At 40.1% G+C, this 14,504-nt stretch overlaps 2 protein-coding genes across 4 annotated transcripts in view; one reads left to right on the top strand and one right to left on the bottom strand.

Annotated features, from left to right (window-relative positions):
- Zfp91 (ZFP91 zinc finger protein, atypical E3 ubiquitin ligase) overlaps positions 1–6,083 on the bottom strand; it is a 32,001-nt gene extending 25,918 nt beyond the window's left edge. Inside the window, exon 1 of one of the 2 annotated variants that reach the window (XM_085833953.1) lies at positions 5,867–6,083. In XM_085833953.1, coding sequence (XP_085690079.1) covers positions 5,867–5,922 — 56 coding nt within the window. In that variant the 5' untranslated portion in view covers positions 5,923–6,083. Of the gene's footprint in view, positions 1–4,377; positions 4,836–5,866 lie in introns of those variants that run through there. The other variant, XM_021152550.3, reaches the window with a different exon arrangement.
- A 1,444-nt stretch (positions 6,084–7,527) lies between these two features.
- The window catches only part of Lpxn (leupaxin), a 33,932-nt gene continuing 26,955 nt past the window's right edge, over positions 7,528–14,504 (top strand). Inside the window, exons 1-2 of one of the 2 annotated variants that reach the window (XM_021152552.3) lie at positions 7,528–8,045; positions 13,143–13,300. In XM_021152552.3, coding sequence (XP_021008211.1) covers positions 8,033–8,045; positions 13,143–13,300 — 171 coding nt within the window. In that variant the 5' untranslated portion in view covers positions 7,528–8,032. Of the gene's footprint in view, positions 8,046–13,142; positions 13,301–14,504 lie in introns of those variants that run through there. The other variant, XM_085833954.1, reaches the window with a different exon arrangement.

The raw sequence follows: 14,504 nt of genomic DNA, 5'->3' as shown, positions 1-14,504 counted from the left end.
ATCTGAAATAAGTGTTACTTATACTTTACAAATTAAATACAAGTAAAAAGCTCAAAGTTATAAGCCTTAAAAAACAAAGAGATCCCTAGGACTTTAATTTGGGATAGCTTATATCACATGTAACTGGTAGATAAAGTATTATGTATTCCATATCCCTTCCCCAAACTCAGAAGTAAACTGGCTTCCTATTTTAATCATAAAGATATCACATAGTATACAGCAGCAGAAAGACTGCAAATAAACTTAACTAAAAGATGTTTTTATGAGAGAACAGCTGTGATTTTTACCTCAATTTAAAAAGCTTAGTACTATGATGACTTTATCCTGCTAGAAACTTCCCAACTGACCCAAGCCAATTGTGAATCACCTTCACTTTAGGAAATGGAGCACTAAAAACATACTTGCTGGATGCCTGAAATGTTTTTTGAAATCATTCAATGTTTCTACTACTATCCTGACTGCCCTAGGATCCCAACCACTTAGGATTCCAGTGCTGTGCAACTGCAGCCTTCTAGAAACAAAGAGCTGTGTTTGTCAATTCAGAATATTCACCACCTCATCCATACTTCTCCACAACCCTTCAAGGGAAACACCAAGAAAATGCCACCTACAGGTTTATTACTACTTTTGATGAAAACAAACAACCCCACAAAGAACCCTGAACTCCATATATCAGAGATTAAAACACTTTTCTTCATGTGTCACTTAACTGATCCTAAAGACTTTTAAAAATATTCAAATCTAAGTAGTTTAAAAAGAATTTCCAACAACTACATTTTAAGACTTACTTGTTGAGTTTTAAAATCTGGAATGTAGATATCTGCTTTTATACCACAGAATAAAGTGAATAAAGACATTTTGCCTCCTATGCTAGTCTTAATTTGATTTTGCTGTATGCACATGGATATTTTAATTTATTAAAAAATGGAGCCAGGCAGTGGTGGCGCATGCCTTTAATCCTAGCACTTGGGAGGCAGAGGCAAGTGGATTTCTGAGTTTGAGGCCAGCCTGGTCTACAGAGTGAGTTCCAGGACAGCCAGGGCTACACAGAGAAACCCTGTCTCGGGGTGGGGTAGGGGAGTGGAAAAGCCAGGCATGGTGGTACATGCCTTTAATCAAAGCACTTGAGAGGCTGAGGACAAGTGACAGAAGATATGTCGATTAGGAGGACAGTTTGGTTTCATACAAAATTCAAAGAAAGAAATAAACATAAAATCCAAACCAACCAAACACACCAAAAAAGAAAAACAAAAACTGTAAGAAACAAGCCAAAGGGAAAAAAATTATATCCTCAACCTTCAAACTATTATATCTGCCATTTCTTGAAGCATATCCACAAGTGAAATGAGGACCATAACTAAAATACGGCAAACAACGAGCTTAATTTTTGAATAACACAAACTTCATAAAATTGGATCTATCTTCTTAACTACTAGCTATTTAGGTCTTCGTGTATAACACATCTAACATTTAACTTGATACCTTTCTTCTGAATATATTTTCTGTAATTTTTATTTTCCTGGATTCATATTATGTATTCTCAAGTCTCAAAAATGTCAAGTTGTTCTAGAGTCAAGTAAAGTATAACCTGTTATTCAGCTATAAAGCTCTTGCCACAAACTCAAAATTCACAAGACAAAATAGCTCTAAAGATGCTAGTGACTTGCTGCTCATGGTCATAAGCCAATGAACAGTACAAGCAGAGACATCCAATTTTCAGCCTGAACATCCATCAAGTTCAAGCTTTACTATATAACATGTCTTCCATTAATAACACAAATTTTAGTTAACACAAATTATGTTCTTGATATTTTAAATGATTTTATGTATTTGGCTACTCCTTTAATTGAAAGAAAAATATAGGCTATTAGGTTGTAGGAATTTTGTAGGCAAAAAAGCAGGGATAGGGAAAGTGGGTGAAAAGCTAACCAGGGAGGGAAAAGGATCTGAAAAGAACAAATTTATTATAATAATTTAATAATACATTACATTTCTCATCTCCCTTTTAAATGTCATTTTTTTTAATTAGGTATTTTCCTCATTTACATTTCCAATGCTATCCCAAAAGTCCCCCATACCCTCCCCCCTACTCCCCTACCCACCCACTCCCACTTTTTGGCCCTGGCGTTCCCCTGTACTGGGGCATATAAAGTTTGCGAATTCAATGGGCCTCTCTTTCCAGTGATGGCCATCTTTTGATACACATGCAGCTAGAGTCAAGAGCTCCCGGGTACTGGTTAGTTCATAATGTTGTTCCACCCATAGGGTTGCAGATCCCTTCAGCTCCTTGGGTATTTTCTCTAGCTCCTCCATTGGGGGCCCTGTGATCCATTTAAATGTCATTTTATTTGGAAGAGATTAATCAAGGTCAGAGTTCAGTAAACTGACACTCAAAACTGCATGTCTCAAAGGATAAATAGAATATGAATTTTTAAAAATGTGCTGTCAAAGAACATCTGCAAACCAAATGAGTGCTAATCAATGTTTCCTTCAAGGTCCTTGAAGACAAGGCCAGATCTAATTTAGCCTTCTACACCCTAGAGGAGTGACAGTACTATCCCTAGTTACTTTTCAAACAAGGACTGCAAAGCTGGAATGTATGTATTGACATCTCTCTGATTTGTTAGTCACTGAATAAGTGAAATGTGCAAGAAAAACAATGAAAGTTAATTTTTAGAATCTGATAAAATGGTATAATTGTAAATACACGAGCAAGGGATAAATCTGAAGGCAAAAGAAGGCAGAGATCACCATAACTATAGTACTAGATGAAAAGGAACATTAAGATTGCTTCTTCCTCTTCACAAGAAAAACCGATAAAAAAAAAACTAATCCAAGTAATCATATTCATCCAAAAACCCAACTGTTTCTATCATTACATTACAAGATTCAAGGTCCATTAGCACTTCCTACTATGTAGGGAAAAGCTAAACACTATTCTAGGTATAATTTCACTTGATTCAGATGTACTTAGCTCTCAAGTGGCAGGCTTATGTAAGGTAATATAAAACCACAAAACTACAAAATATATACAAAAAACACCACTGTAAAGTACTCCTGCCTCTGTTAGGCTACCACTCCTCAAAACAACAAGTTGAATTTATTATTTTAATGTGTAAGACATTGTGTGGTATATTTAACACACACAAACTCAGGTCATAGAGGTAATTCCCCATATAACTGTGTACAGAGAAGAAACTGAAGGACACATAGGTTAAAAGATTTTGCCTAAGGAATTTATGCCCAATTAAGATTAATGATTTACATATTTTCAAGTTTGTGAGATTAAATACATTAAGATTTTTGTAAAAATGTGCATAAAGCAGTTACAACTTTCAATTCAGCTTAAAAATTTGTAAAAAAAACTTGACAGTTTTACTTTCCACAGAACTATAGTTCCTTAGTTTTCTTAAAGAAGTTAACTTCCTTAAGTCACATTCAAAACCGGGGAAAACACTTGTAGCAAAATATGATACACTTGGATTTTATTCCTGAAGTGTCTCATGCAACTGTTCTAAGTCACAGATTCAATTCTGGAGCAAGCTTGTTTTTAAGCTTTAAAAATTTCCTAGGTCTAAGGTAAGCCAAGTCCTTGCACTGTCTCTACTGGAAGATTGAAGGTTATCTGAAACCGAAATTCCTGTTCTTTGAATCAAGTGACATAATACTCTTAAACAGTGAATAGTTAATCTGATTAAAACGTGTAACTTATAAACTCATGTACTTAATTATTCTTAAGCATTACTCTAATGAGCAATTTAAAATATTTATGCTCCTGGCCATCTGTTAAGGGCCTCTAATTAGTTCAAAGTAGTAATTCAGACCAATGTAATTTTAAGAATAAGTACCTACGTTAAAATATCTGCATAAAGAAAGTTTATATACTGGTAAAAAGAACTACACATCTAGTTTAGTTGTATAAAATATACTTGTAATTGGCACAGCGGTGTTTTCATTTGACGACCAGACTATTTAGAAGAGCGAGGAAGGCTACTTTGTAAGTGGCTCGAATGCTAAGTTAATAACAGGTAAAAACACTCTTCAGGGCTAGTTTGGTGCGGCCGATTTCCTAACGGGGATGTGATGTAACACTGGAAGCGATAGGCTGACAAAGGGGGTGCAGAAGCCAGAGTGAGGACCGAGCAGGCGGGAGGCAGAGGGCGTGCAGCCTGCACTGGGCGACTTCGGGCGTGGGCTGGCGGCCACAGGCAGCGCAGCAGCGGGAGCCCGGCCGCCAGCGGCGTGACATCTGGCGTGCCGAGCCGGCAGGGGGCAGAGCAAGCAGGGTGTCACGTGGAGCGGGCGCTACGGGAGCCGGGAGGGGAGAGTGAGAACTAGAGGGGGGTCTTCCCCAACGCTTCAAAGACTGTTACTCACTGGAGTCGCGGACTCTTCTTGCCCTGAGCAGGAGACGGGGGCTTCGCGGCCGCGGGCTGATGCCCTGGGCCGTCGGGAGGCCTGTTGCTGGGGCTGCTCCTTCGCCGGCGGGGATACTCGGCCTTTCTCCGGCGGGACACAGCGGCAGCGGCGGCGGCGGCGGCCGCAGCGCTCCGGCCGCGGTCCCGACCTCCCCTCAGCACGCGGCTACTCGCGGTCTCTGCAGGCGCCGCCGGCGCCGCCGCCGCGCCGGGCCGGAGCTCCTCCGAAGCCGCGTCGGCCGCCGCTGCTGGGCCCCCTTCCTGGTCCTGCTGCTCCGGGGATCGCGGCTCTTCCGTCTCCCCCGGCATCGGGGCTCGTCCGTCCCCCACCCCTGCGTCCCAGGCGGTGGAGGCGGCGGCGCCCGCGGCGCAGCTCCCCCCGCCCCCCTCGGCTCCCGGAGCGTCCGGCTCCCTCACTCCGGAGCGCCTCTCTCCCCCCCGCCCCTCCGCCCGTTCCGAGGGCGCCCCCCCCACCCGCCCCCTGCCACTCAAGCCAGCGACCGCCGGCGGCGCGCACGCGCGCACCCGGACGGACACGCAGCGGGCCAATGGGAAGGGAGGATCGGCCCCCCTGGCCCGGCCCCTCGCGGTCTCACAAGCAGCAGCGCACTCGGTGCCCTCCCCCACCCCTTCCTCCAACCAATCAGGAAACGGCTCCGAGGGAGAGCGCGAGGTTTCCTTGCCCGCGCGCCCGTTCTCACCGTTAAACGGTTGCGTCTCGCGACAATCCCAAAGTGACCTTTCTCCCCCCCTTAGGAGTTCGGCTCAAGCTAGGGGCGGTGGGAGGGGCAGGGCTGGCGAGGGCGGAGGCGAGGACAAAACGCACCGTTCCCAGCCGCGCGCACCTCCCTGCCGGCTGCGCGCGCACCTGCCTCCCGGAGGCGCCGCTGTCCCCTCAAGGGTTCTTACTAGCCTAAGAAGTAGACTGAACGTTATCCCGCCTCCACCCAGACCCCCACCTTCCTGCTCTGGCCTTTCTGTCCCCAGCGCCGCCAGCTCTCGAGGGGAGAAGTGGTAAATTATTTGAGTTGCAGCTTCTCCTTTAAGAAAAAAAGGCCCTGTCCGTTGCCGGATGAAAGTCTCTGAAAAAATGGCGGCGATAGGATAGAGGCGGGGCCGAGGGTACAGCGCGGGATAGTCGTGAGGCGCACGCGCAGGGTCAACTTCGCCGAGGGCATTCTGGGAGACGTAGTCCTATTTACTCTGTGCTTCCAGAGAAATCATGGGAAACTAGAGGCAGAGGGAAGGCTGGGAGCTTTTCTATCCGCGGTCTGAGATTACGTTTCAGCGAGGCATTGCTTCCGGGTTAGGTCGCGACGCCTGCGTACAACAGGCACAAATATTGAGCCAATTACAGGCTAGGGGTCTCTGGGAGAGAATCCTACTTCTTCTGTTAATCTTTTTTTGTGTAAGTGTTCCGAAGTGTCCTCGTCATAGTCTTTACTTACTTCGGTCTGGTCATTTGACGCCTCCTCCGCGACCTGTTAGCTACGCTCCTTTTCATTCCTCCATCTTGTGTTGAGCCTCTCACGTGTGAAGCCCAGGAGGTCAGGGACTCGTTCTGCGTCTGTCAACTTAATTTTAATAAAACATGTAGGACGAAGTGTAAAGTTGTTTCGTGGTAGGAATGGGGCGCCACGGAATTGCCGTTGGCTGTGGTGCTGGAACTGGAGCTGAAGAGCTGGAGAGCCGGTTAGCGTGACTCACAGATATTTTTGTGGATAAGTTAGCTGTCGCTCACGTTCTCCGCCCCGAGGCTGAATGCCTTTGCGGTCTGTAGATGTTTCTGCGGCACAGGAAGCACAGTCATAATAGCAGCCCTGACTAGCGTTTGCAGCTAAGTACCTTCCTGATGGGGAAAGGGGCTTTCCAATTGTTCAAACCGCAACTGGTGGTAATGCAGCCTCTTTCCCTCTTACACGTTTGTAGGCATTTCTTTCCCTCTTAAACATTGTTTGCATTCCTTTGTTTGCCTTTTACCCATTGCAATCAGGAAACGACTTTCAAGGAGACTCCTTACTCTTTGAAGATGGAAATGTCTTAAGTTAAAAATCTACACAAGAGAATGGAAAGATACAAAGTTTGGAAATCTGATTCAGAATTTTATATTAGCCATTTAATTTTAGACTTTCAGTGAAGTTTATTTTTCTTTTTTCTTTTCCTCCCAGCATCTGGCTCATTTGCCACACAGATAAGGCACATGTTTTATAGTCTACCGAGTTTTGCTCTTTCAAGGATTAGTGTCCTTTTCAGTTGTAAAACCCGACGGTGTCAGTAGGAATGATTTTTCTAGCGCTATTTGCAATGAGCCCGTTTGGAACAGCACTGACATCCAATGGCTGCTTAAAGTAATACAAAAAGCGAGCCTCTTAAAAAAGGTTTTAGTAAAATGAATGACGTGTTCCTTTTAAAAGATGATCATTACAAAACTATCCCTTTATTCTATTCTTTTAGCCAGTTATTACTTCCTATTCCTGTTAGTCTCTTGGTAAACACTGGGACAAAACCCATTTCACAGGGCCATACTTACAGTTCTTTATATACTGCCTTTTCTAGGCAATTTTCTGTTAAATGCGTTTGTTGTTGTTTGTTTGTTTCCTTTTGAGATGAACAAAGGCAGAATAAGATAAAAATCTACCTCTCTGACCTTTTTGGAGAAATTGTGAACTGAGCAGGAATTGTAATTCAGATTCTGGAAGCTTAGTACCTAGTATCTTAAATCTTCTCAATTGATTCTTCCTTATTCTGTAGACGTTTGAATGTTGGATAACTGGATAAACCAGGATCAGAGAATTCAAAAGTGAACCCACTTCTATTCAACTTTAAAGAATCTATAATCTGGGCCAATGAGATTGCTTAGCAGATAAAGGTGCTTTGCTGAAAAGTCTGATGAATTTCATCTGTGGGACCCCAGTGGTACAAGGAGAGCGCTTTCTTACTCTTACAACTTATGAATGCCTACATGAGCACACACACACACAATTATTAAAACGTCTGTTTTAAAAAAAAAAAATCACAGTTTGCCTGGGAAATGAGGTCAGCTGTACTAAGTACAGATAGTGAAATGAAGTTGATGCTATTTAATCAGAAATTTTAAGAAAGGACCTGTACTTCTATGCTCCTCTAGTTTTACAGGAAAAGGAGGTGGAAGAGAAGGAAGGAAAAGGAAGGAGACAGAAAATAGCTTGCAGTGGGCAATGGGAAACTTAAACTTGGAAAATTCTTTAAGTGTAAGCCTAAATTTTCTATGTGTGTTCAAGATAAGCCCTTGAATACGGTAGGTGTTTAAATTAAAAAAAGAATTAACTTTCAATTTTTATAGCCACCTTGGCCAATGTAGCATCAAAACTTCAATCTTGCACAACCTGTCTTTTTCTGTTAGCACAATTAAAACAAAAAAACAAACAAACAACCCCCCCCTCCCCAGCTACTAGAAAAGAAAAAGTATTCAGCAAATCAAAAGTGAGGAAGTGCTAAGCAAATACAGGAACCAAAAGGAGTCACAGAGGCTGCTTCGCACTGTCTCGTTCAGTTCCGTTGTGGTCCTCTTCTTCACCACATGCCAACAAAGTTCTTCACAATCTTCGAGACTAGAGCATCGTAGGTATAGGACAATGGAAGAGCTGGGTGAGTGAAGGGGCTTTTGGAGAAGATGCTCTAAGGAAGTGTGGGCCTGGCTGCCATCCATCCCCATCTGTAATGATGAAGTGTGGTCTAGTCAAACTGAGGATAGGACTGAAAGATTTCTGTTTTCACTTCTGTCCTCAGTTCAAACAAGAGTGAGGCGGGAGGAACTATCATTGTTGGGGGAGCTATGGGGTTGCTGTTTGCAGCGGCACAGTTGGCAGAGTTGAGAGCTAATAGACCAGACACCCAAAGAAACAGAAGGAATTGTAATTGAAGTGCCTTTCCCCTTGGCAGCTACTGGAGGTCATAGAGCAGCTCTACAGCTTGGCGATTGTGGAGATATGATACTGGAAGGAAAAAAAAAAAAAAGGATGGGAAAGGAAGAAGACATAAAATGAAGGAAGGGAAGGAGAGAAGAAAGAAAAGGAAACCAGGAGAAAGGGAGGATAGTGCAAGGACAATGAAATGACCGAGCAGCATAAAGGATCTGTAGAGATTGCAAAAAGGCCAGAGTGCTTTCATTTCTCTGTAGTTTACTGTTAGACTACAGGTAGACCATCACTGTAGTAGGTTTTGTTGCTTTTTATTTAGAGAAGTCTTGAAGGAGCAGATTACTTCTCAAGAAAAACAGTCCATCCTTCCACTCTGAGGTAATGAAAATGTCAGTAGAAGTGCTGCTGGGCTACTATGCCCAGAGAAACCTAGGTGGAAAAGCCTGGAGCTGTAAAGCCTGCCTCCTTGGGGCTCATTTCATATACCTTGGCAACTTTTTATCATCTACATACCTCCCTGTCTGCCTGCCTGCTCATCTGTCCTTCCGTTCATCCATCCATCCATCCATCTATCTGTATCACCTATTTATTTTTGTTATGGCTACACAAAGTTACTTTTACCCACATTTCAAGCTGTATTAATTCCACATTGTGTTTGTAGCTATGCAAAAACTTCCAACAATAGCAAGATGCATAGCTTGTGTATTGTCATAAAAATAATTATTGGGGTTCAGTTTTAAGAACTGGAGAAACAGAGGAACAAAGAAGAGAATAGAAATTATTGAAGGAAAAAAGGGTGTTTTTAATAAATCCTTAACTGTTTTGTCAGTAAAATATAGTTCGATATTGTGGCTAATGTTGTATTTTGGACTTTGGTATAGAATCCAGATTCTTTTCTATATAATATTGATTATTTATTCTTTGAGAATTTGATGAATGCATATCCTGTGTGGGTATTGGAGGAAATTTGCATTTCTTCATCGAGTTTTACCTTTTTTTTTTTTCAGATAGGATCTTATTTTTGCTTTATTTTATAGGTCACACACATCAAATTCTCAAAGAATAAGTAACCAATATTATATAAAAAGAATTGTACATTTTACATTTAATTCAATATTAGTTCAAAAAGTTAAAGGGCAATTAATATTGGGAAAACTTAAAATATGTAAATAAGTTTAGTGTTTGCAGCAATTTTCTGAAATAGGTATTATTGTTTTGCTTTAAATAATGAAAACCCAAAATATCTTGTACACTCTCAGGAGCACCAGATACTAAGTACAATTAAATGATAATCTTACCGGTTGTTCTTTTATATTAGAAGTGTATTTGTTCTGGTGGCCAGTGCAGTAATACATTAAAAAAAAAAAAGTATAGTTTAAAGAATTTCTGAGTAGCATAGTTGTTAAGGAAATCTTTTTCAGAAATGTAGAGAATAAGCAACTCTGGAAGCTAACTGTAGATAATCCAATTTGCTACAGGTTAATAAACTGCTAGTAGTTACCCCTCAATGGTCTCTTCAAATTGTCACAATTTGCATGGAGTGTAGTGTCGCATGCCTTCAATCCTTATGCTCCAGAGGTGGAAGCAGGAGGATCAAAAACTAAAGGTTATTTTTGTCTATATAGAAAATTTGAGGCCAGCCTAGGCTATGTACGATTCTATCTTTAAAAAGTCAGACATGGAAGGCAGAAGCAGATAGATCTCTATGAATTGAGGCCAGCCTGGTTTATGTTACATAGCAAGTTGTAGCCCAACAAGGGCTATGTACTGAGGCCCTGTCTCAAAAACCAAAATGAAACAAAAGGCAGGTAGTGTCTGCCAGGCACAGTAGTTTGTACCCATGATCCCAGCCAGCACTTGAGAGTAGGTTGGAAGACTGGCCACAGTGTAAGGTCAGCCTGGGCTACCTTGTTAGTTCCAGGTCAGCTTGGGCTAGAATAAGTCCCTGCCTTAACAAACAGCAACAGGACTAAAATCCAAACCCAAGACTTGGGGTGGATTTCTCTTTCTACTTGTGTAGAAATTTTATCATGGACAGGTTGGCTCAAGTGGGCAAATATTTCCTTTATGCAATACTGCCTTGGATCTTAGTAGCATGTATTCACCTAGAAGGTTTTACCTAAATCTTCTCAATTTAGGGATGAGATGACTCTAACACATGGAGACGCCCAGAGACTTCACTGCCAGTAATCTCATATTTGTCACACCAAAATTAGTCATCTAATTTAAATTTTAGAGTCTGCATGAAGCCAAAGGAGTAGCTTCAGGAGCTGGTGAAATATGTGTTCCTTGAAAACAGGAAGTGAAAGTCCTGGTAACTCGTGAGCAGAAAGGAGAGTTATAATAGATTTGGTGAGCTGATGCTTCCGAGGATAACTTCACACCCTCTGTTCAGTGATACTCCTGTCCCATCATGTTTAATATACATGAGTTCTCTTGATCTAGGAAGGACTCTGATTTCTGATTGGAGTGAAGCTTAGAAAACAGAAAAGAGAATGGTTGCATTCTAACATGCAAAGTGTTGGAATTCTGAAATTCAGAGTTGAGGCTGGCTAATTAGAGTCTGAGATAAAACATTGGCTTTGTTGTTCTGTTTTATTTACTCTAAAAATAAATCCCAAGATCTTTTATTGTGGAGAATTAAAATATATACAGAATGGGAGAAAACAGTTTAATGACTTTGATTGCACCCTTTGTATCAGTTTCAATAATCATTAGCTCTTGACAGTCTTATTTCATATGCTTCTATTTTTTCCATTAATCTATTGTTTTTAAGAAACTTCAATGATTAAATTTCTCATCTGTACATAATTCAGTCTTAATCTATTACAAACAACCATACTAACAGTATCTGACCCACAATAGCTAATAACCTTAATGGCGGTTCCTCAATATCATGAAATAACATTATTACATCTAAGATTATCTGACATCATTTTAAAGTTAATATTTTCACGTTTCTGAGATATTAGTAGTTGATATTATTGACTATACAGTGTTAAATATTCTTTTAAAAATTTAACTTATTTATCTTGTTATGCTTATGAAACTTATGCTGAACACTGAATCTGAATTTGGAAAAGGATTTTTTTTTTTTGCACTTGCCTGTAAATTTTTGATCACACATTCACAAAAATCTCAAACAAATGCTATTGGCAATCTTGTCTGCTTTATTTTTTACATTAAAGTTAATAATCTAAATTGAAATTAGTTATATGTCTCTTAGTTCTCTCTTAATATATATGTACCCCTTCTGTCTGTCTTTCTTTTTTCTTGTCAGTTTATTTCTTGAAGGACAGTTTGGCCTAAAGCTATTAGTTCAGGTTGGTTCTTTCTAAAATGGTATATGAAGGTCAAACTTTTGTGATTAAGCAAGTTCTACAGAAGATTTCTTTTGTGAAAACAAAACAATTATATCTTCTCCTATAATATTGGGAAATACTAATCCTTAGTCTGGGCATGTGACTCAGTGGCACAGCACACCTTGTCTAGTGTAAGATCCCAGGCTCAGCATTGTTAAGAGGGAAGACGGGGTAAGACAGTTTTTGAACCCCAACACTCAGGAAGTGGAGGCAAAAAGATCATTGAATTTTAGGCCATCCTGGGCTACTTAGTAAATTCTAGGTTGGATTTATAGCAGCCTTTCTTAAAAACTAGACAGAGCAAAACTCTCTTCTCTCCAAATAGGAAATACATGAGCATGTTTTTTCCAATGACATTTAAAATTCATTTTCTTTATTTGAGAACTTCAGAGATAGGCAGGTCCTCAGAAATCATACAATCTGATGCTTTGCAAACTTATAAAAATGTAATATATATTTTAAAAATCCACTGAAGTTCAAAAACAAACAAAAAGACACAAGTATCTTGACTTGCAATTTGAAAAAATATTCTTCCATCCAACTGCTTCATTATGTACATGAAGAAAGACCTTTAGAGAACATGCTGTGCTTAAGATGACTCAGACAATCTGGTGATACTGGCAGCTCCAATGTACAAGTTCACAGTGTTGAGACTGGGATATGATAGTGCTCACTGGAGATCTGTGCTCAGCAGCCTGTGAGAACTACACCGTCTCTCTCCTTTATATGAAATGAGAACGGTACATCACCGTTTCTCTAGCTCAATGTGTTAGGATAATTAAATGCAAACTGTATGTTTCATATACTATGATTGGCATGGTTAATTTGTAATCATGATTACTGACATTACAACAGAAAGGTATTAGCAAAATTCTTGTGAAGCTGTTGACTTTCTCCCCAGAAAACTACAAAAGAAGTCCCAGTAATTTAGATTGTTACATATTGCTTGATTGTATAATACTTTAGTTTTTTTTCAACCTTTTCTTTCCACATCCAAGAAAACAAACAATAACAAAACCACCAAAATACTTAACAATTTATTGTGTTATGATTTTGGGCTAACCCTTGAGGTAGACTAAAAAAATCAGGATTAAAAATGTTTTACTTCTTGGTATATTTTGTAAAATTGTAATCAAGTTGCTTCTATAAAGTTGCATGAGAGAGAGAGAGAGAGAGAGAGAGAGAGAGAGAGAGATCTGCCCTATCTGGTTAAAATCAACACCTAGAATGTCAGAAATTAAATTGTAGAGAGACTATGAAATTGAATGCAACCATAGGAAATACCAAATGTAGTCTCCTCAGACATTTTCTGGGATATGCCACACTACTGAAGTGAGATAAGGATGGAAGAAGGTATTTGTAAATTTTTTATTATTCAAAACAAGAAGAGAATATTTAAGAAGAAAATAATCCTGGAAATTCATAGATTTTACATTAAACCCCTCTTGTTTCCTGGGACATAGATGCCTTATTGGAGGAATTGGAATGCTGCACCTTTCAGGACAGTGAGGAATATTCAAATCCAGTTTCTTGTCACCTGGATCAGCAATCCACAGAGGAGAGCAAGATTCCCCAAACTCCAAAGACCTTGTCATCGCAGGGTAACACAAGTCCCTTGAAGGTAACATTTGACCTATTGTAGTGTTGTAGACAATCAAGTGTGACAGCATTTCTAAAAGTAGTATTCCACATAAAATTATATTTTGTAAATTATAAATTATATATAATATATATTAAGGAGAAATATATATTCAAGAAAGAAAGAATATCATTTCAATATTGATTTAAAGATAGTTGCTTTTGGAAAGAGGAGAACTGAGAAAATGGCTTTGAGTAGATTTGACTTCTATTCATGTGTTTGAATGTTTGGCCCACAGGGAGTTACACTATTAGAAGGTGTGTCCTTGTTAGAATAGGTGTGTCCTTGTTGGAGGAAATATATCACTGTGGGGGAGGGCTTTTAGGGCCTATGTTCAAGGTCCACCCAGTGCAGAAGAGAGAGACTCTTTCTGGCGGCCTTCAGATCAAGAACTCTCAGTTCCTTCTCCAATACCATGTCTGCCTAAATATTGCCATGCTTCCTGCTGTGATGATAATGGACTGAATCTCTGAAACTGTAGGCTAGCTCCAAGTAAATATGTTGTCCTTTATAAGAGTTGCCTTGGTCATGGTATCTCTTCACAGCAATGGAAATCTTAACTAAGAAAATGACCATAGAGGAAGCCTTTGAAAATAAGGGCATAATAGCAGAGTATTGCCTGGTACACTCTGACTACTTGATGTTACTTCCCGAACCAGAACCTGTTACCAGAGGTGTCACATTATAGTTTGACTGGAGTCACATCCAGTAAGACCAGAGATCACCTGATAATTTAGATAAGTCTTCTCGGGTAACTCTATACAGCTGTTACTTTGTTTGGCTTATTTTCTGTTAAATACATTCAGAAATTGTTTTCATCTAGATAGAGATGGTAAAACTCTTGGCAGCTACTACACACACACACACACACACACACACACACAAAACCAAAAAATCCAAAAAACCCAAAACGCCCTAAATCCACCAGAGATGATTTATTTGAAAGCCCAGAGATCTGTTGTGTTAATTTATGATTGTTAAAACTATTAAGTACATATTTGCTGAGATGTGTATTCTCTTCCTTTAGATAATTGTGCACAATGCTTAATTATGATTGAAGCTTGCTTAATGAGAATGCAATTATAAGACATTGAGTGGATATCTTGTATTTATGAACTATGATGTTCTGGTTCACTTTTGGGTACTCTATACAATGAGTATCTCAGACCTGGAATTTGAGTACAGG

The sequence above is a fragment of the Mus caroli genome, unplaced genomic scaffold, assembly GCF_978045245.1.
Source record: "Mus caroli unplaced genomic scaffold, Mus_caroli_1 scaffold_20, whole genome shotgun sequence".
In the NCBI taxonomy this organism is placed as follows: domain Eukaryota; kingdom Metazoa; phylum Chordata; class Mammalia; order Rodentia; family Muridae; genus Mus; species Mus caroli.
The sequence above is the reverse complement of the archived record's forward strand: the minus strand, read 5'-3'. Positions and strand labels throughout refer to the sequence as shown.